The following is a 21,294-nucleotide window of genomic DNA, read 5'->3' on the forward strand; positions in this document are numbered from 1 at the left end:
AATGCTTTGACGACCAGTACCTGGTTCATTCGATAATTAATCTGAGTGAACATAAGAACATCGTATGTCTAAGGCATAGTTCATCGTTGCTGAAAGGTAGACAAAGACGTAATCATGAACCCTGTAAACCACGGTAAATGTAAGACTGTACATTGATGATATAACCATAGTACAGAAATTTCAGAAGCCCAGGAAAGCCTGGCACTCGTCCTGCCAATCATTTCACTTTCTCAGAGCATATACAAGGACGTGGGCCCCAAAGGCCAGCAGAATAGTAGGGGCGTCAGCTCCAAACCTTCCAAAGTGGGGTTCTCGGGCCAAAACTGTTTTAAAGCACATGGTTTGGGCTGTAAATGTAAGTGTAGCCCCTTTCATCCCATCCCGCCCGAATTCCCCGCCCTGCTCTAATGTTGATTCTCGGATGAAATCGGAGTCTTCAGGCTTCCCCAAATATCGTAGCGAGACTCCCCGAGGGAACTCCAGCCGCCGCCAGGGTTCCCTTTCCCTCTGCAAAGCTAGAGCGCACGCGCACCTTCCAGAGAGGCGCGCGCGCCCGCGAGCTCGCATCCCCGTGCTCATCCGGGTCTCAGCGAGCCTCAGCCAATGGTGACGGCTCGCGGCCCCCGGGGGCGGGGCTAAGCCTTCCCTCACAAGGGGCCTGGGATCCCCGTGGGTACCTCTAGGGGACCGCGATCAGTTGACACAGCAAGGGGGCAGAGGCAGGGAGCGGAGCATTTAGCCGAGGAGCGACGGTCTTGGGATCAGGCGGCTGCTGCTCCTCTGGAAACGTTTGAAGAGCGAGCAGATTGCCCAGTCTGAGCCAGTGTAGTAAACACACTTCAGAAACGTGAGGTGCCGGTGGTCACGTGGGGAGCGCGCCCTCCAATGCGGAGTCGGGGGCGGGGCCGAAGCCGCTGACGCGGCGGCGGTGGCGGAGTCACCCGGGCAGCCTTGGGACCGGTCACCGGCCGGCAACTGTCCAGCGGCCTCGACCATCGCCCTCCTCCGCCGTCCTCCGTCGTCTCTCCCGGGCCGAGAGGCAGCGTCGCCGACGAGGGCTGGATCCTGTCTCGTTCCTCTCGGTGACTCACCACCGGCGGGCCGTTTTGTCCTCAGGGGACGCCTCGGTGGGGCGAGGTTTCCGTGACGAACCTCCTGGGGCTGTCGGTGCGGGCTCGGGCCGTCGTGGCGGCTCACGCTCCTGGAACTTGCTCCCGCTCCGGAGGTCCGAGGCCCTCGAAGTTATGCGTAGGCAGCGGGCGGTTGCAGCGGGCTCCGGCTCCTAAAGGGCGTCACACCCGGACTCCGCCGACTGGGCCACCTCCATTCATCTTCCAACTGCGCCTCCAGCGCCCCCGCCTTCTCCGGTCCCCTCCTCAGATTCATTTTTTCCTGTCCCCCCTCTGGCGCCCTTCGCTCACTCTTTGGGTGAGGCGATTCTCCTGGAAAAGAAGGCATCGGTTATGAGCTGGACCTTCTTTCCTTAAATTTCTCGGTGGAGGAAGTCAGCGGTGACCAGCCGCCCGCCGCGCTTCTCGGCATGGGGGTGAACGCTGTGCACTGGTTCCGAAAGGGGCTCCGACTCCACGACAACCCTGCCCTGAAGGAGTGCATTCAGGGCGCCGACACCATCCGCTGCGTCTACATCCTTGACCCCTGGTTCGCCGGCTCCTCCAATGTGGGCATCAACAGGTGGCGGTGAGTTAAAAGCCCCTGGCGAATTGATTTTGGTGTTTAATGAATCAGATGTTAATGAAATGATACGCGATTAGCCAAATCTGAAAATTTAGACCTAGGACTGCCTTGTTTGTATCTTTTAAAAATTGTAGATGCTTTGAGTATTACATAGAATTGATTTCATAGTTCTCTGGCCGGAGAGAAATACCTTGGCCTTCATGGGTGAATTACTGTGTCTCTGCATTAATGGGAACTCTTCTTTTGAATATATGGAGAATTCTTGGTGGTGGAGTTAAAGAAACACCCTCCTAGTGGTGCTTGAGTGGCCTGTGGATCGATTCCCTTGGCCTCTTTGTGGCACTCGAAAGATTGTGGTCTTTAATGTTTACGTCTGTGCGTGTCTAGGTAACTCCTAGTATGGAGAAAAATCATTCATTCAGTACATTTGGTTCCAAATCCAGTTTTCTTCCACCTTGAGGTCACTGTCGGAAAAGCAAGAGAAAGAGCATTATCTGGTTTCTCTTCGCTAAGTTCTTCCTCTCAACTCCTCCTTGTGGTTGGTTAGACAAAGCACAGCTTTTTCTTTCTAGAAAGTATAATCTTTCTAGGGATGAGAGCCCTGGAAGAAATCTTAGAGAAACTTTATGATCATTTCCTGACATCGTTTCCTTTATCATCATTTCACAACACAGATGATTGTTAGCCCCCCTGGGGGGAAAGAAAGCATTAGCTCAACAGATTGTTGATCACTTTCTGTGTACTAGACACTGATTTAAATGCTAGGGGTATATAGCAGTGAATGAAACAGACAAAAAAGGCTCGTCCTTTTCAGAAATTGTAATGTATATAGTACTTTAGGTGCTGATAAGCGGTGTGGAGAAAGATAGAGTAGAGAAAAGATATAAGGAATACAAGGGAAGGATAGGGGTTGCAGTTTTAAATATGATCAGGGAAAAGTCACAGAGAAGATGAGAGTTACCTGAAGGAGGTGATGGAATGCAGATCTAGAAGAGCATTGCAGACAAAGGGAACAACAGTAAGGGAAAAGCCCTTGGGTGGAAATGTGCTTGACCTTTAGGAGGAACAGCAGAGGGAGCCAGTGTGCCCGGAGCAAAATAAGTGAGGGAAGAGTAGTAGGTGATGAGGTCAGAGTTGTCATAAGGCCAAACCCAACAGAGTTTTATAGCAATTATCAAGGTTTGGGCTTTTACTCAGAACGATGTGGGAATAATTGAGGGATTTTGAGGTGGACAAGAAGCAGGAAGACCAGTGAAGAGGCTGTTGGTTGATCCAGGTGAGAGCTGATAATGGCTTGGAACATAGTCATAATGGTGGATGTGGTGAGAAGTAGTTGGATGCCAACATAGTCAGATGCCAGCTGTATTCTAAAGGCAGATAACACAGTATTTGTTGGCAGAGCGGGTATGTGGTATGAGAGAAAGAAAAGGAGTTAGGAATGATTTCAAAGATTTTGACTTGAGGAACTAGAAGGATGGAGCTGCACTGTGCTAAGGAAGTGAAGTCAGTTGGAGAGGTTATTGGAAGAGGGAAAAGTTTTTTTCTTCTTTTAACACCTTCAAGTGGAGATAGCAAATAGGCTGTTGAATATATCTGGAGCTCCAGAGATCCAGGAAAGAAGTATAAAATTGAGAGTTACTAGTTTATAGATAATATATAAAGATGTTTATTCATCCATCCATTTTTCTGAACAAATATTTGTAAGCACTTAACTAATGCTGGGTGCTATTTTAGGTGCAGGGGACTCACCATAAACAAAATAGCCTCACATTCTCACCTTGTTGAAACTACATTCTGGTGGAGCCATGAGACTAAGAACATTGAGAAAATGAATGTAGATACAAAAAAAGAGGCAGTTCAGCAACTAAGCCTTGAATGCTCTTGGTTTTTTTTTTTGTTTGTTTGTTTGTTTTTTTGAGACAGAGTCTCACTTTGTTGCTCTTAGTAGAGTGCTTTGATATCATAGCTGAGAGCAATCTCAAACTCTTGGGCTCAAGTGGTTCTCTTGCCTCAGCCTCTCAAGTAGCTGGGATTACATGTTCCTGGCACAAGGCCCTGTTATTTTTAGAGACAGGGTCTCACTCTTGCTCAGGCTGGTCTTGAACTCTTGAGCTCAAGCAATCCACCCACCTCAGCCTCCCAGAATGCCAGGATTACAGTATGAGCCACTGTACCCAAATACTCTCTTAATGTTTAGAAACTGTGGAGCTGCCAAAGAACCAGCATAGATAGGGGGGCTGCAAAGGAGCTGCTAGTAAAGTAAGAAGAAAACCCCAAAGAGTATGTGTCTTAGAGGCCAAGTAAAGAAAGTTATTTCAAGGAGAAAGGAGTGTTTTACCTATGTCAGATGCTGCTGATAGGTCAGGTAAGATGAGAACTGAAAATTAAAAATTGGGTTTACCAATTTGAGGTCATTTGTAATTTTGTCTAGAGTGGTTTCAGTGATGTCAGGCAAAATTTTTTTGAAATCACTCAGGCAAGACTCATAGCACCAAATTCAGTGCTTTTTGTATAGTAGTCTGGTTACTATTTATTGAATGAAGTGGTATCTTAGAGTCAGAATTTTTACATTTGAACAGCTTTATTAATTTCCATATTGACCATAGGATAATGCCCAAATGTCTTAGCCTGACATTCAAGGTCTTTCTTTTGACCTATATATCTCATCTCCTACTGTTTACAATATTTGCCATCAACTCTAGTGGTGGAGGGTGACCTCCCTAGTTTTCCTTAGATGCTTTCTTATATTTCCTTCAATCTATATTTCTTAGACTTTTGGATTTAACAGAAAAGCAAAAAAATATTTTTAAACTATTTTATTCAATAAGTGTATTAATAAAATTGCCTTTTGATATTGCCATTTAAATCCATTAATCCATTTAAAAGGATTTTTACTTTTTAGTCAAGGTCTCGCTTTGTCACCCAGGCTGGAATACAGTGGCATGTACATAGCTCCCTGCAGCCTTCAACTCCTCAGCTCAAGTAATCCTCCTGCCTCAGCCTCCCAAGTAGTTGGGATTACAAATACTAGCCACTGCTGCTGGCTATTTATTTATTTAGAGACAGGGTCTTGCCACATTGCTCAGGTTGGTTTTGAACTCCTGGCCTTAAGCAATCCTCACCCTCACAAAGTGCTGAGATTATAGGTATGAGCCACCACACCTGGCCAGAAAAGATGTTTTAACATTAAAAAAAAAAAAAAGTTTAGAGGACATAATCTCACAGTAAAGTGCTTTTGCCTTGGATAAATTTATATATCCATATATCAATGCTTATATATCAATGTTCAGAGAAGCATTATTCATAATACTAAATAGAAACAACTTAAATGTCTATCATCTGATGAATAGATAAACAAAATATGATATATTCATGTGATGGAGTATTAATGACTATAGAAAGGAATAAAGTGCTAATATATGCTACAGCATGTATGAATGAACCTTGAAAACATGCTAAGTGGAAGAAGCCAGTCACTAAATTCCATGTATTATGTGATTTTATTTATATGACATGTCTACAGTGGGCAAACATACAGAGACAGAAAGTAGTTTGGTGGCTGCTTAGGGTTGGGGAAGCTGGGGGAGTTGGGAGGTGACAGCTAAGTGGCAGAGGATTTCTTTTTGAGGTGATAAAAATGTTCTAGAAGGTGATGGTTGCACAGTTCTGTGAATATACTAAAACCCATTGAATTGCACACTATGTATTGTCCTCCAAGCTCCTCCAAGCCTCCTTTAATCTCATTTTTTAAAAAATCTCATTCTTGAGGGTGAGCCCTGCTGACCTAATCACCTCCTATAGACCCCACCTCTTTTTTCTTATTTGTTATTATTTAAATAAAAACTCGACCCAGAAGGCTCCACCTTTTAATACTATCACATTGGGGAATAGATTTTAACAAATGAATTTGGGGGTGAGGGACATAAACATTCAGATCATAACAGGTATAGTTTTTATATACCCCCCTCATTTAGCAGAAGAGAAGTTAACATTTCCTTAAATTTTATCTTGTATCCCTCTATGTGAGAGACACTGTTTCTTGGTGCTGAAATACAAGTGAATAAAACAGGAAAAGTCCATGTCCTAGAGAACTTTCAATCTGATGGGGGAAATAGATAATAAAACAAATGTATTAATAGTATGTGAGGCGGTGGTAAACGCCATAGATAGAAAAAAGCAGACTGAGAACAGAGCTGAAAGGAAATGAGGAACAGCTATGCGGAGACCTGAGGAAAGAACCCATTTTGCATTCTCCACAGCATAGTGTCTTGTACATAGTAGACATTTGATAAATATTATTTTTATTTTCTTTATAAGGCTAGGGTTTAGGAATGGGGCAGCTACTTTATTTAACTTATATGTTAATGTATATTCTAAACTCATAATTTAGAAAAACTTTTCAGTGAACAGATTACTTTCAGTGTTTAAACTTTGACATATTCATTACACTGTTGAAGCTATCACATGTCAATTCTCATAATTTTCAGTTACCAAATCTATAAATGTGCCTGCATCCTTACCCGTTCTTCTATTGTATGATTTCAGTGGAAGATACTGCCTTTCTAGTGTATGGTTTCAGTGGAAGATACTGCTGCTTGTATTCAAAACTGATTCCTTTGTCCATGCTGTGTGTCAGAGACTTCGCTTGTTTTGTATTATTTCTTCTCAGCTTTTCTTTTGCTCCATCCTCTTTTTTTAGCTTGTCTCTAATCAACATTTAACATGCATGAGTTAAACAAACAAGATCAACAAAAAAGGAATAAAACTTCTCTTGACTACATTACTCTCCTGCAACTATGTGTCTCAGTTCCTTTATAGCCAAACCTCTTGAGCAAGATGTCTGATAACTGGCTGACTTCACTTCATCTTTTACTCAACCTTGAATCACCTCCATACTAAGTAGCCTCCAGTTCCATCCCCACCCACTCTGCCAAAACTGTTTTTATGCAAAGAATATGTTTAATCTTTTGCTCCCTTCCTCTTTTACAATGTTTGACACATTTGACCACACTTTCCTCTTCTTCCTTGGCTTTAGAGGACCCTCCTATGTTAGTTTATCTGTCACCCTCCCAAAGTGTTAGGATTACAGGTGTGAGCCACTGCGCTGGCCTCTTTAACATTTAAATGCCCTTGTAGTTTGTGATCTCCATTCTCTTTTCTTTTTTTTTGGCTGGGGCTGGATTTGAACCCACCACCTCCAGCATATGGGGCCCATGCCCTACTCCTTTGAGTTATAGGCGCCGCCCTTCTTTTCATTTTATATGTTCTTAGGCAGTCTCATCTCTTCTCATGAAGTCACTTATCTTCTATACACATATGATCAGAATTCTCTAGTCAGTATCCTTAGCTCAAATTTCTCTTCTGATCCTCAGATGTGTGTGTAATAGTGTGTATCCTGCATATCCATTTGCCAGCTTGAATGTGTTACCTGTTACTCACCTTGCTCAAAATAGTTCATCTCCCTTCTCTATTGCTTGAAAACAAATTAAAAAAGCCCCGAATTGACTTTTTCTGTGTTTCCTATCTTCATAAATGATACTTTGCTTATGCAGTTGCTCAAATAATTTACAGATTATAATGTTAGTTATATATTCATTCATTCCAGAAATATTTGAGTCTTTACTATGTGCCAATTACTTGCTAATTTCTGTGGGTAAAATGATAGATAATTTCTAGGCTCTCAGGGAGTTTACAGTACAGAGGAGGACTTAATTAGAAATGAAATAATTATAGAAATGCATTCTTCTCTCTCCATTGCCTCTTCAGCCCTTAGTACCATCCTTGCTCTTCTTTACTTCATTCTCTACACAGCAACCAGAGTGATCTTTTAAAATTGCAAATCAGATAATGTCGTTTAAAACTCATGAGCAACGTTTCTTTACCCTTAGGTTAAGGCTCAGCAAGCCATAGCCTGGTTTAAAATCCTTGTGTAATTTGGCCTTTTGCTTTTTTTTCTAGTCTTGAGTGATTATTTCTCTGAGGCATTTGAGCTGAGCCTTGAAATATAAGGTAGATCTTAATAAGCTAAGTATGGAAGGAAGAGGATTCCAAACAAAGGAAGAAAATTCCAAACTGAAGGAAAGTAAGGAAAGACACAGAAATCTGAAGTTGGTGAGGAGGCTGATGTAGCTGAGTCATTTGGTGCCTGAAAAGATAGGAGGTGTTGTTTAGTCCTGTTTTGGTTGCTACTGGGTTGCTAGAGTCAAACAGGCTTAACCAAAAAGAATGTTTATTAGTAGATGTAAGTGGACAATCCAAGGAAACTGGCTTCAGACATGTGTTGATGCTAGGGCTTAAAAGATACCACTAGGATCACATTTCTCTCTTTGCATCTCTGAACTTCATTTATTCTGCTTTGGCTTCTCAGACAAGCTGTCCTTTGGTGGTAAAATATCACAATAATAATAGCAGTTTTGGGTAGCACCTGTGGCTCAGTGGGTAGGGCGCCGGCCTCATATACTGAGGGTGATGGGTTCGAACCCAGCCCTGGCCAAACTGCAACAAAAAAATAGCCAGGCGTTGTGGCTACTTGGGAGGCTGAGGCAAGAGAATCACCTAAGCCCAAGAACTGGAGGTTGTTATGAGCTGTAATGCTATGGCACTCTACCAAGGGCGACAGGGTAAGACTCTGTCTCTAAAAAAAAAAAAAGAAGAAAAATAATAGCAGTTTCAGCCATAAAAAACATACGCCTGTGCCTCAGAGTCTCTGCAAGTCTTGTGGCACTTCAGTGGCTCTGTTGGGGTCAATTTCAGAACCAATCATTGTATGCTTCACTAGTGGAATCAGCTTAACTGTACTGAAATAACTAAAGTAGGAATAGGTGGATACCCTGAAACAACAAATGCCTATTATATAAGAGCTGAGATCAGAAAGTGTGTACAGTTCAGGAAACCTTTGATCCCTGTTTGGGAAAGTACAACTTTGGCAAATGAGTGAATAATAGAAGAGAGAGACAAGAAACCAATTTGGGGTCTATCAGTAATTCAGGTGAAAGGTAGTATGTACTTGAACTAGGGAAAAGGCTATGAGGAAGGGAAAGATACAAGAGAAAGATTATTATAGAGGTGCTATTGATAGCTTAGGACCCAAATGACTGCCTGGGAAAGATGCTTTCATACAGGAGGAGGGTAAGAAAGAAAAGAGAATGTAAGATCCTCATACTTTGTGACTCTGACAATTACAGGACATTAACTAAGTTAGGGAACACAGAAATAGACCATTTTAAGATGAGGAAAAAATGACCTTAGTTTCAGTCATTGATGAATTTGACTGCTAAGATTTTGATATATAAAATGGAGAGCATAGAAATTTAAGTCCGGATTGTAGATGTTAGAGCTGTGCATGTGGGAATAATTCCTATAATAAATAATGGATGAAGCATGACTGGATAAGAGTGGATACAATAAGGCCCAATCAAAACCTTGGTGAATACTATATTTAAGATGAATAAGAACCAATGAAGGGGGCTCGGTGCCTGTAGCTCAGTGGCTAGGGCTCTAGCCACATACATCAGAGCTGATGGGTTAGAATCCAGCCTGGGCCTGGCAAACAATGACAACTACAGCCAGAACCAAAATAGCTGGGCAGTGTGGCAGACACCTGTAGTCCCAGCTACTTGGGAGACAGAGACAAGAGAATCACTTAAGCCCAAGAGTTTGAGGTTGCTGTGAGCTGTGATGCCACTCTGTCTCAAAAAAAAAAAAAAAAGAAGAACTGGTGAAGGAGAGAGAAGGGAGTCAGAGCTAGGAGAGTGTTATATCATGGAAACTGAATGTAGTGAGTTATTTTTTGTTTTTGCATTGTGTTAGAGAAGTCAGATTAGGATTAATTTTGACAGTTATGCATGAAAAATATAAAAGACTTGGAAGTGGGCAAAGGAATTACTGTATATTTAGCATGCTAAATATTGTCTAGAGGACCATCTAGGAGTGATATGATTCTGATTAAAGGATATGCTTTGTCTTTGATTGACAAAGCTGTTTTACAACTCTATCAAAAGGGATGAAAGTTAAATTATAGAAAACTGATAGCAGTTCAAATGTTTCCTGCCTATACTAATCAATGCAAATTACATTTGTGTGGTACAAATGGATTTTGTACAGTGGTGAATAGTAAATGATATTCTCATTTGAACCAGTTTTAATATTTTATGTATTTCTTCATTCGTTAGTGAATTGAATAAAATTTACAAGATATTCATTTTATGAATGATTTTACCATTTTGAAAATTATACTTTAACTGTTACATAGGCTTTTGGTATACTTTGAGAGAACACTTCAATGTAGTTGTAAGGACAGAAATCAGATTTTATAGGAATTTGCTAAAAGTATGTGTGGGAGATGAGGGGAAAGAGTGGGAGAGATGACCAAAGGTTGGAGTGTGAGGAAGGGCTTTTATGGGAGAGGTGAGAAATGAGCTAGAGGCACAGGTTCTAGACAGACTGAGGAAAAATGAATTTTGGTCAGGTCACCAGACTTGTAGTCAAAACTGAGTATAGTGGATTCAAAGGATGATAAACAGGAAATACAATACATAAGTAAGGCCAGGCTCAGTGGAGCTAGAACATCTGGCTGTACAAAGCGCTAGGCTGTAATCCCTGCTTTCCTATTAGTATCAGTGGAAACAACCTTGGGTAAATCATTCTTCCTTCCCTTATTTATTCAGGAAACATTCAGTGAGAGCCTATTATTTGCCAGATACACTCACAATGCTAGGAATTGGGGATACAAAGATGAAGGTCATGGTTCTTGCCCATAAGGAAACTTTTACACCACTAAAAGGTAAATAATTATATAGAATGTTAAAAAGGACTTCTGTAGAAGTATGCAAAGACAGTTGTGAGAACACAAAGGAGAGACAACTCTAAGGTCATAGGAAAAGGAGTAAAGGTGATAGGTGTATGTTGAAGAGGATACACACATCTGCATGTGTGCTGGAGAACACAGAGTGTGAGATACTGGTTTAAGAGAGGAGTTCCAGAAAGTTTCAGAATGCTTTTTTTTTTTCTTTTGAGACAGAGCCTCAAGCTATCCCCCTGGGTAGAGTGCTGTGGGATCACAGCTCACAGCAACCTCCAACTCCTGGGCTCAAGCGAGTCTCCTGCCTCAACCTCCCAAGTAGCTGGGACCACAGACACCCACCACAATGCCCAGCTATTTTTTTGTTGCAGCCATCATTGTTGTTTGGTGGACCCGGGCTGGATTTGAACCCACCACCTTAGGTGTATGTGGCTGGCGCCTTAGCCACTTGAGCCACAGGTGCAGAGCCCAGAATGCTTCTTAATGGATGTTCAAGTCAGTGCCTTCACATGAAAAGGGAGGTACTAAAATAAACCCTCTCTTATTTGATACCATTGACCTGAAGTTATTTGAAAAAGGCTCTCATCATAAAAAAAAGAGCACATACAAAAATGGGTATTAATTTGCTAGGTTTTGATGTAGAGCTTAATTCCACTTAGCAGTTCTGCTAACTTCTTCGACCACGTTTATTCCTTGGGTAATCTCTTCTAGTTCTATTTGAATAGTTGATGATTTCCTACTGCGCATTTCCTGCACCAACCTCTATCTCGAATTCCAGATCTGCATATTTAGTATTTTTATTTTGATTACAAATAAACATCTTAAGCTTGATTTTATCCCTATTTTTCCCACCTCCCATGATTTCTCTATATTGCAATAAATGGCAACATTTACCTAATTATTCTGTAGAAGCCTAGGGGCCACCTTCTCTTCATTTCTTTTGATCCCCAACCCCTTATCTAGTCCTTTAGTAATTGTTATAGCTTATCTTTCCAATTAAATCTATACCTATTCAAATATCACCCTTTCACTGCTACCTTACTATTCAAACTACCAATATTTCTTGCAGGACTACTGTTTCCTAATTTCTCTACTTCCATTTTTGTGCCTATTTTCCCAGTCTGTTCCTTGTAGAAGCCAGAGTAATATTTTAAAAACCATAATCAGATTAGGTCATTCTGAGGCTCAGAATCCTCCAGGGGCTTCCAGGGCCTTTACATTTTCTTCTCCTTTCTGGAACATTATTCCCTGAGACCTTAGTATGTCTCTCATTTCTTCAATGCTCCTTTCTCACAGAGACCTTTTCTGGCTATCCTATGTAAAATAATTACTCCTATTCCTTCCCCTCCCCTCCCCACCTTTCACTCTCTATGTCCTTACTTGTTTTATTGTTCATGGCATTTGTCACCACTTGAAATTATTTATTATTGATTTACTTTTTTAATGTCTTGCTCCTTCAATAAATTACATGAGAAGAGTCAATATGTGTCTCGTTATTGGCTTCTCAGCCACATAACAGTGGTTCTCAGAGAGAGGTTCAGGATCTGTTATGGGTCCCTGACACTCTTTCAGGTTATCTGTGCAGCCAGACTATTTTCATAATGAAACTAACACATTTTTGACTTTCTCAGTTATCCCCTCACATGCGTTCAATTGAGTTTTCCAGAAGCTGCGTATGTGATGGCATATTGCTATGAGGCTAATGGAATGTGCACTGCTGTATTCGAGTTTGTTTTCAGCTGTAATTTCTTATATGGTAAATATTAACAGTTATTTACCTATAAAACAAAGCTCTTTGGGGTTACTTAGTAATTTTTAAGAATATGAAGTCTCCTGAGACCAAAATGTTTGAGAACTGCCACCCTAGAACAATACCTGGCACAGAGAAGATGTTTGATATGTCCTTGTGGATTGAATGTGTAAATGAATATTGTTCCGCTGATTTTTTTTTGGAGTTTCAGGTTGACTTTCATGCATAAATTATACCCATCGTTTAGTAATGCCAATCATTTTCTCTGAAGTTGATTAAAAGCTTAAAGATGCTTGTAAACCAAACTTGGGTACAGAATTCCTTTAGTACATTTTTCCTTCCCATCTACTATAGCTGTATTATCTATAGACAATTATTAGACTTTATTTGGTGACTCACCTGAAGCATTCAATTAGTTTTCAATACAACTTTATTTTTTACAGTCATTTTATCAGCTTATATAAAGCTTAAGCAAATTATGGTTTATAATAAATTCAGCTGGCATGAACAGGTTTGAGAAACTCAACTGACAATTGGTATACCTGGAATTTTTTTTTTTTTTTGAGACAGTCTCACTTTGTCACCCTGGGTAGAGTGCAATAGCCTGTCCTATTCTCTTCAAATTAAAATTAGCCATGGCTATCCATCAAAATGGTCTTTGTATGTCTTAAATAGAGTATGGAGATGGACAGCATTTAGTTATTTGGGTGAATCGATAAATGATAGATAACTAGATATTTTAATGCATTAATATGTTAGCTGCATAATTGCAAAATTCTCTTCTACCTCTAGCATCATATGATTTCTGTGATGGTAATGCCAAAATAATTATTAGTAATACAAAATATATTAACTACAGCTTCAAAAAATTATGTATTTTTTTCTTATGGTGTCTTGCTTTGTTGCCCGGACTAAAGTGGAATGGCATGATCATTGCTCACTGCAACCTCAAATTCCTGGACTTGCGCAGTCCTCCTTCCTTAGCTTCCCAAGCAGTAGCTGGGATTACAGGCATGCGCCACTATGCTTGCCTAAATTTTCTATTTTTTGTAGAGAGAGAGTCTTGTTCTTGCTCAGGCAGGTCTCAAACTCCTCACCACAAGTAATCCTTCATTTTGGCCTTCCAGAGTGCTACGATTGAGCCACCATGCCAGCCACTATAGGTTTTTAAAATATGACATTTTAAAATTTATTCTTGCCTCAGCACCTGTAGATCAAACGGCGAGGGGGCCAGCCATATACACTGGAGCTGACGGGTTCGAATCCAACCCAGGCCTGCCAAACAACAATGACAACTACAACCAAAAAATAGCCAGGTGTTGTGGTGGGTGCCTATAGTCCCAGCTACTTGGGAGGCTGAGGCAAGAGAATCGCTTAAGCCCAAGAGTTGGAGGTTGCTGTGAGCTGTGATGCCACGACACTCTACCCAGGGCGACAGCTTGAGGCTCTATCTCAAAAAAATAAATAAATAAAATAAAATTTATTCTGATGTCATTTGGGGTTTTGTTTGTTTGTTTTTTGAGATTGAGTCTCACTTTGTTCCCCTCAGTAGAGTAGTGTGGTGTCACAGCTCACAGCAAGTTCAAACTCTTGGGCTTAAGCAATTCTCTTGCCTCAGCCTCCCAAGTAGTTGGGACTAGAGGTGCCCACCATAACAGCTAGCTGTTTTTTTGTCGCAGTTATCATTGTTGTTTAGCTGGCCCGAGCTGGGTTTGAACCCACCAGCCTCGGTGTATGTGGCTGGCACCTTACCCACTGTGCTATGGGCGCTAAGCCATGTTATTTGGTTTGGATTGCATATTTTTTTATAATTGGATATTAGGGTTTCCTAGAGATGAAAGCAAAAACCTGCTATTTTAAGAAGCAGATCTATTGACTGTAGTTATTTTTGTCATTTTTATCTTATCCTAGCTCTGTCCTCTCAGTAGCAACAATAACAACAAACTAAATACCTTAATGACATTTGTGTTTTTATTTAGTTTTTTTGTTTTACATGATACAGGCCAGCAGGAGTTAAAAAGCTATAATATTAAACTTAATATTAAATTACTGTGCAGTAGTGTACACAAGAAAGTGTGCTGCCCAAGCCTTTTATTGGCTTTAACATATGGTGACTAGTCAGATTGTAATTTTGAGGTAGAAGTACCTTTTTAATAATAGGATGTAGTTAATGTTTTTTGTAAGGAGAGTTGTAATTTTGGGTGATGTAGTGGAAATAAGAAGGAAAGAATGAATAAAAGGGAGATATTGGAAAGGAAGAATCATCAGTTTGGTGACCTACATGGAACGTTTTAGAAAAGAGTCAACAGTTATTTCAAATCCGAGAACCCAGGAAGGCAGACATTTTGGAAGTCAGGATGACAAGCTCGGTTTTAAGTGTATTGAGGTTAACAGCAGGATATCCAGGTATAGTTGGTTACCTGGGACTGAAGGTAGGAAGAGAAGTTGGGACTAAGTATGTACATATAATTGGAAACAATATTTTGAGAAGTGATAATTAAAATTAAGGGAATAAATGAGAACACTGACAGGGGAACTTGGGGAAGACAGAAGGAATAGCAGTCTTTATCATTTTAAAAAATAAAGTGTGCATGTTAAACTTTTTTGTAGTACAACTTTTATGGTTTAAATCAGTAATGATAAGCTTCAAAAGGCTTTTCCTGTCCCATGATGATAGAAATATTTATCATATTAAACTGTCACATCGGAACCTCTACTGAAAAGAATTTAGCCTCTATTTTAGTAGCTTGTGTCTCCAACCTGCTTTTTCTCTTTTTACTCAGTTTATTGCACTGGTTCTCAACCTTCCTAATGTCGCGACCCTTTAATACAGTTCCTGTGGGTCGTGACCCAAAGGTTGAGAACCACTGGTTTATTGGGTAAAAAGTCAATATCTGACCTAAGCTGTACCAATTTGGAATTTGAAAAAGGAATGCAGAGACTGTAGTCAGTTGGTGTTGGGCCTTGACACTGGCTAAGCAGTCATACTGTAAAAAGCTAGGTATCTTAGCATCAAACAGTAATTGCAGAAAGAAAAGAATGAGCACATATACAGAACTAAACAAGCAAGAGACAATTCAATTCCAAAAAGAGGTATCCTGGGTTATAACGTTCCAGATTTCTCAGACTTGACTTTACTTCTTGAACACAGGTTCCATGAGATACTCCTGTATTCTTTTAATACTCTTTTTTTTTTTTCTTGACCTAGTTTGAGTACGTTTCTGTTTATTGCAGTAAAATAATTCCTAACTTAGGTCATCTTTGACATACTTTTGTTTTTTGTTTTTTTTTTTCTTTTTTTGAGACAGAGTCACACTGTGTTGCCCAGGCTTATCTTGGACTCCTGGGTACAATCTGTCCTTCCACTTCAGCCTCTGAGTAGTTGAGACTACAGGCCCACACCACTATGCCTAGCTAATTTTTCTATTTTGAGTAGAGATGGAGTCTGACTCTTGCTCAGGCTGGTCTCAAACTCCTGAGGTCAAGTGATTTTCCCACCTTGGCCTCCCAGAGTGCTAGGATTACAGGTGTGAGCCACCACATCTGGCCTGTTTATTTTTAATTGAGACAGAGTCTCACTTTGTAGAGTCTACCCTCAGTAGAGTGCTATGGCATCACAGCTTACAGCAACCTCAAACTTTTGGGCTCAAGCAGTTCTCTTGCCTCAGCCTCACTAGTAGCTGGGACTACAGGTGCCCGCTACAAAGCCTGGCTATTTTCTTGTTTTGTTTTATTTAGTTTAGTAGGCCTGGGCTGGGTTTGAACCCACGAGCTCTGGAGCATGTGGCCGGCACCCTAACTACTGAGCTATGGACACCCAGCTTGGCCTGTTTATTTTTAAATGGAGATAATATTACCTATCTTAGTCTGTTTGTGCTTCTATAACAATCACCCAGACTAGGTAGTACCTAACAAACAGAAATATATTGTTCTCAATCAGTTTTGGAGGCTGGGAAGTCCAAGGTGTAGGGGTTGGCATCTGATAAAGCGTTCTTGCTGCATTATCCCTTGTTGGAAGAGCAAAGAAGAGAAGAGGGGGAGAGAGAGAGGGAAAGAGTGCGCGCACACTGGAGAGAGGACTGGACTTATCCTTTTATGAGGAATTCACCCACTCCTGTAATAACATCACTAATCCATTCCTGAGGGTGGAGTCCTCATGGCCTAATCACCTCTTAAAGGTCCCATCTTTTAATACCATGACATTGGGGATTCAGTTTCCAACACATGCTTTTTGAGGGATGCATTCATATCATATAGCACTATAATTCTATCTCATACAATTGTTTGAGGATAAAATGAGATAAAGAAAAATATTTAACAAATGTATCTGGGAAATTATACTCAGTAAAAAGAAGTATATTTATTAATACCATCAATGCATATAATAAATTATTCTTTTGTGTTTTGAGTGTGTAATTAGAAAGAATGGGGAGTAGAGCTGGTACTGATTCAAATTAAACATGATCTCCTCAGGTTATCTTTGAGATCCTTAGTTCCAACGTATTTATTCATACCCCCCCCCCACTCAGAGGATGCCAAAAACATGTATACACATTTTAAAGAAGGAAAAAACTATTAAAATTGCAATACTCAATATATACCAATAATAAAAGATGAATACAAGTCACACTTCTTGTAATTGCAGAAGTCAAATGTAACTTGAGTATTACAAATTTCATATGATCTTTTCCTTTCTTAAAATATATACACATTTTGAGCAGCGCCTGTGGCTCAAAGGAGTGGGGCACTGGCCCCATATACCGGAGGTGGCAGGGTCAAACCCAGCCCCTGGAAGAAAACTGTAAAAAAAAAAAGAAAATTTATATATATATATATATATATATAATATACATATAAATATAAATAATATTATTTATTATTATATAAACATATATGTATTATATACATATTACATATTTATTAATATATACATTAATATTAAATGTATATACATATGCATATGTATATATGCACATATGTGTGTGTGTATATATATTCAAATGGATATATATACACACACACTTTTTTTGGCACTCTCTGTATTTACTAAAAACTATTACTTATAGACAAAGACTGAGTATATGGGCAGATTGCATTGAGGATCTCATCATAGCTATGAAGTTAACTAAAGCCTATAGGTCATTTGACTTGCTGCCAGGCTGTTTTTATTTGTTGATGGTAATTCTGAACCTAGGTGCAGAGCCTTACTTACTTTTGCAGATTCATCTGATTTTGGAATGTAGTGTTCAGCTGTTTGGTATAATTCTTAATTCTACCATTGTGAGATTATTGTACTATTTATGTCAGATACATGTTATCTACGGATTTAATATCATGTATTATTTAAATTGGAGAAATATTTATAAAATTTTAGAACTATACAGGGGTCACTACCAAAGTTTTGAGACAGACTGTATTATAGTCCATTATTTTACTTCCAAGAAACAGTCAACAGTGTGCTTTCTGATTTACCCAGGCAAGTTGCAGCATGCTCAGTTTATTGTTGTGGCTTGAAGGCTTCATTTGTTTCCATCTGCATGGATTTTACGTTTAATTTTACTTCCCTCTATGCATGTATGTGCTTGTTGGTTAGTTCCTATTTAATAGTGAGTACATGTGGTGTTTGTTTTTTCATTCTTTTTTTTTTTTTTTTTTTGCTGTACTATCGTAGCTCACAACAACCTCAAATTCTTGGGCTCAAGCGATTCTCTTGCTTCAGTCTCCTAAGTAGCTGGGACTACAGGCACCCACCACAATGCCTAGCTATTTTTAGAGGCAGGGTCTTGGTTTAGCTGAGGCTGGTCTTGAACCTGTGAGCTCAGGCAATCCACCTGCCTCAGCCTCCCATTACAGGCATGAGCCGTTGCATCCAGCCATATTTTTCCATTCTTCAGATACTTCACTTTGGATAATAATCTTCACTTTGGATAATAGTCTCCAGCTCCATCCAATTATTGCAGAAGGCAATACTCATCTTCCTTCATAGCTGAGTAGTTATTTTATGGTATACATATACCACATTTTGGTAATCCACTATCCCCAACCTTTTTGGCACCAGGGATCAGTTTCATGGAAGACATTTTTTCCATGGACATGGTAGGTGGGCAAGGGACAGAAGACAGAGCTCAGGCCATGATACCGTGGGGCTGAGTTCCAACAGGCCAGAGATGGAACCTTTTTGGCACCAGGAACCAGTTTCATGAAAGACTTTTTCTATGAATGTAGAGGGTCAGCATGGAACAGGAGATGGAGCTCAAGCTGTGATGCTGTGCAGCTGGGTTCCTAACAGGCTATGGATTGGTACTGGTCTGAAGCCTGGGATTGGGGACCTCAATGTTAATCCACTCATGAATTGATGAGCCCCTGGAAGAACTAAAAATAGACTTACCACTTGACTCAGCAGTCCCACTTGGGTATTTACCCAAAACGAAAGAAGTCATTTTATCAAAAAGACATCTGTATTCAAATGATTATTACATCATTTTTCTCTAATATGAATCACTGTCAAAAAGTTTAAAAGTCACTGATTTAGTCTACTTATAAGGTGAGGAAATAGGTTGTAAAATTGCCTATTTACAGTCAGATAAAACCACTTGCCTGAGGCCATGTCTATGCTTATAGTATCTTATCAGAAAACATGATTGATTACATTCTATATTCTAGCTTCTTTGTTAAATTAAAAATAATAATGAAATGATCAAGAGATGGGTAGATGAAGAAAGCTTGTGGTACGTTTAGTATTAGAGTCTTCATTTCAGGTTAATACTTACTTATTCAGCAATATTTTATTGGTCACAATTTATATAGTTAAAGATCTTTGAAGGTTATCTGTCATCTACCTCCACTTTCCAGCAACTTAGAATGTTTTTCCCATGTTATTTGAAAATTGTTTTTGCAACTTCCTCAGGCCCATGGTAAGTAACAGTGCCTTTCTTCAGAAAGAATTTAAACTTAACTTCCTAGTGACATTACTCCAGGGCACTTCAAATTTATTGTTTGAGGTTTTTTTTTTTTTTTTTTTGAGACAGAGCCTCAAGCTATGCCCCTGGGTAGAGTGCCGTGGCATTACAGCTCACAGCAACCTCCAACTCCTGGGCTCAAGCGAGTCTCCTGCCTCCGCCTCCCAAGTAGCTGGGACCATAGGCGCCCGCCACAACGCCTGGCTATTTTTTGGTTGCAGCCATTGTTTGGCAGGTCCGGGCTAGGGATTCGAACCCACCACCTTAGGTGTACATGGCTGGCGCCTTAGCCGGTTGAGCTATAGGCGCTGAGCCTGTTTGAGGTTTCTTATACCACTGTGATGATCATTTGACATGACCTGTCATTATGACATGACTCTATTTATAGTATATTTCTTCAAAGTCCATTATGTTTGTGATTATAGCTACAGCAGCTTTCTTTGTTGTTTTTATGATGAATCCTTTTATCTCAGACTTTTCTGGAGCCTTTGTTTTAGATGTCTCTTATAAACAACATGTACAATATTTGGTTTTTTAGTTAATTGATATGATAGTTTTTAATTTTATAATGGAAGCCTTTCTTTATCCTGTATACATTTGTTTCATTTACTAAGGATTTGGATTTGTATCTACATCTTATCCTGAGTTTTTTGGTCTTTTCTGTTCTATATCTTCACTTCTTTTAAATTCTATTAATTGTCTTATATTTCATTAATTTCTTTCTACAAGCTTGGAAATTGCATGTTATTTTAATTATTCTTTTAGCATTTATCAGAGGGGCATTGATCAATTTATAAAGTTAATTAATAGGCACTGGGCACAACTGGGTCACACTTGTAATCTTAGCACTCTGGGAGGCCAAGGTAGGAGGATCTGTTGAGCTCAGGAGTTTGAGACCAACCTCAGCAAGAGTGTGACTCTGTCTCTACTGAAAAAAAAAGGGAAGAAAGAAAATAGCCAGACTTTGTGGTGTGTGCTTATAGTCCCAGCTACTCAGGAGGCTGAGGCAGGAAGATCGCTTGAGCCCAGGAGTTTGAGGCTTCTGTGAGCTAGGCTGATGCCATGTCACTCTAGCTTGGGCAATAGAGTGAGGCTCTGCCTCAAAAATAAATAAATATTATGGAAAAAATAAGGTTAATTAATAACTTGTCCCTTTATTAGGTGATAATATAAGGCCCTTTAAAATAATTGGCCTCATTCTGGTTTATACAGGGTTTATACAGCAATTGCACATGAACGTTAAGGCCACTCTGTATGTTCTAATTCCCGTCTTTTTTTGATTTCTTTTTTAAAAATCCAAAAATACATTATTCTTGTCATTTTATAAACCCATATTTATTTACCCATGTATTTACTACTTTCTAAGTTTTTATTTGCATCTCAAACCCTGCATTTAGAGTCATTTTTCTTTTATCTCAGATGTATCTTTAAATTCTCTACATTAAAGAGCTGCTAATGGCAGACTCTCACAAGTTTTGTCTGAAAAGTTTTGTCTTATTTATACTGGGTATAGAATTCTAGGTTGGACAGTTAATTTTTCTGAGCATATTGGAGATAAAGCTATCTTTCCCACTATTAACTTTTTTAAGGATAATATGTTTTTTTCTTTATGTCTAATTTTAAATCTTTTTCTCTGATGTGTTCTGCAGTTTTTCAATGATGAATCTAAGTGTGAGTTTTTTTTAATATTTTTCTCTCTTGGATTTATAAGGCTCCTTCAGTTTGGTGTTTCATCAGCTTTGAAGATTTTTCATTTGTTACTTTTTAAAATGTTGCTTCACTTTATTCTCTTTTCTCCTTTTTGAAATACATTTGTACATTTGCCAGATATTTTTACTGCATTCTTCATATCTTTCTTGTCCTTTGTATTTTCCATTTCTTTGGGTCTCTGTGCTTTGTTTTATGGAATTTTCTTTCTTTTCTTGTATTTTTCTTTCTCTTTTTCTCTTTCTTTCTTTCTTTCTTTCTTTCTTTTTTTTTTTTTTTAGATAGAATCTCACTCTGTTGCCCTGGGTAGAGTGATGTGGCATTATCGTAGCTCTCAGCAATCTCAAACTCTTGGCCTCACAAGATCCTCCTGCCTCAGTCTC

General features: G+C 39.6%; 1 protein-coding gene across 1 annotated transcript in view; it reads left to right on the forward strand.

The window, feature by feature from the left end:
- Positions 1-625: 625 nt before the first annotated feature.
- Positions 626-21,294, forward strand: part of CRY1 (cryptochrome circadian regulator 1) — a 73,626-nt gene continuing 52,957 nt past the window's right edge. The window contains exon 1 of the mRNA XM_003783274.2: positions 626-1,698. Coding sequence (XP_003783322.1) covers positions 1,541-1,698 — 158 coding nt within the window. The 5' untranslated portion in view covers positions 626-1,540. The remainder of the gene's footprint in view (positions 1,699-21,294) is intronic.

Source organism: Otolemur garnettii, unplaced genomic scaffold (assembly GCF_000181295.1).
Source record: "Otolemur garnettii isolate 467f Iridium unplaced genomic scaffold, OtoGar3 scaffold00007, whole genome shotgun sequence".
In the NCBI taxonomy this organism is placed as follows: Eukaryota; Metazoa; Chordata; class Mammalia; order Primates; family Galagidae; genus Otolemur; species Otolemur garnettii.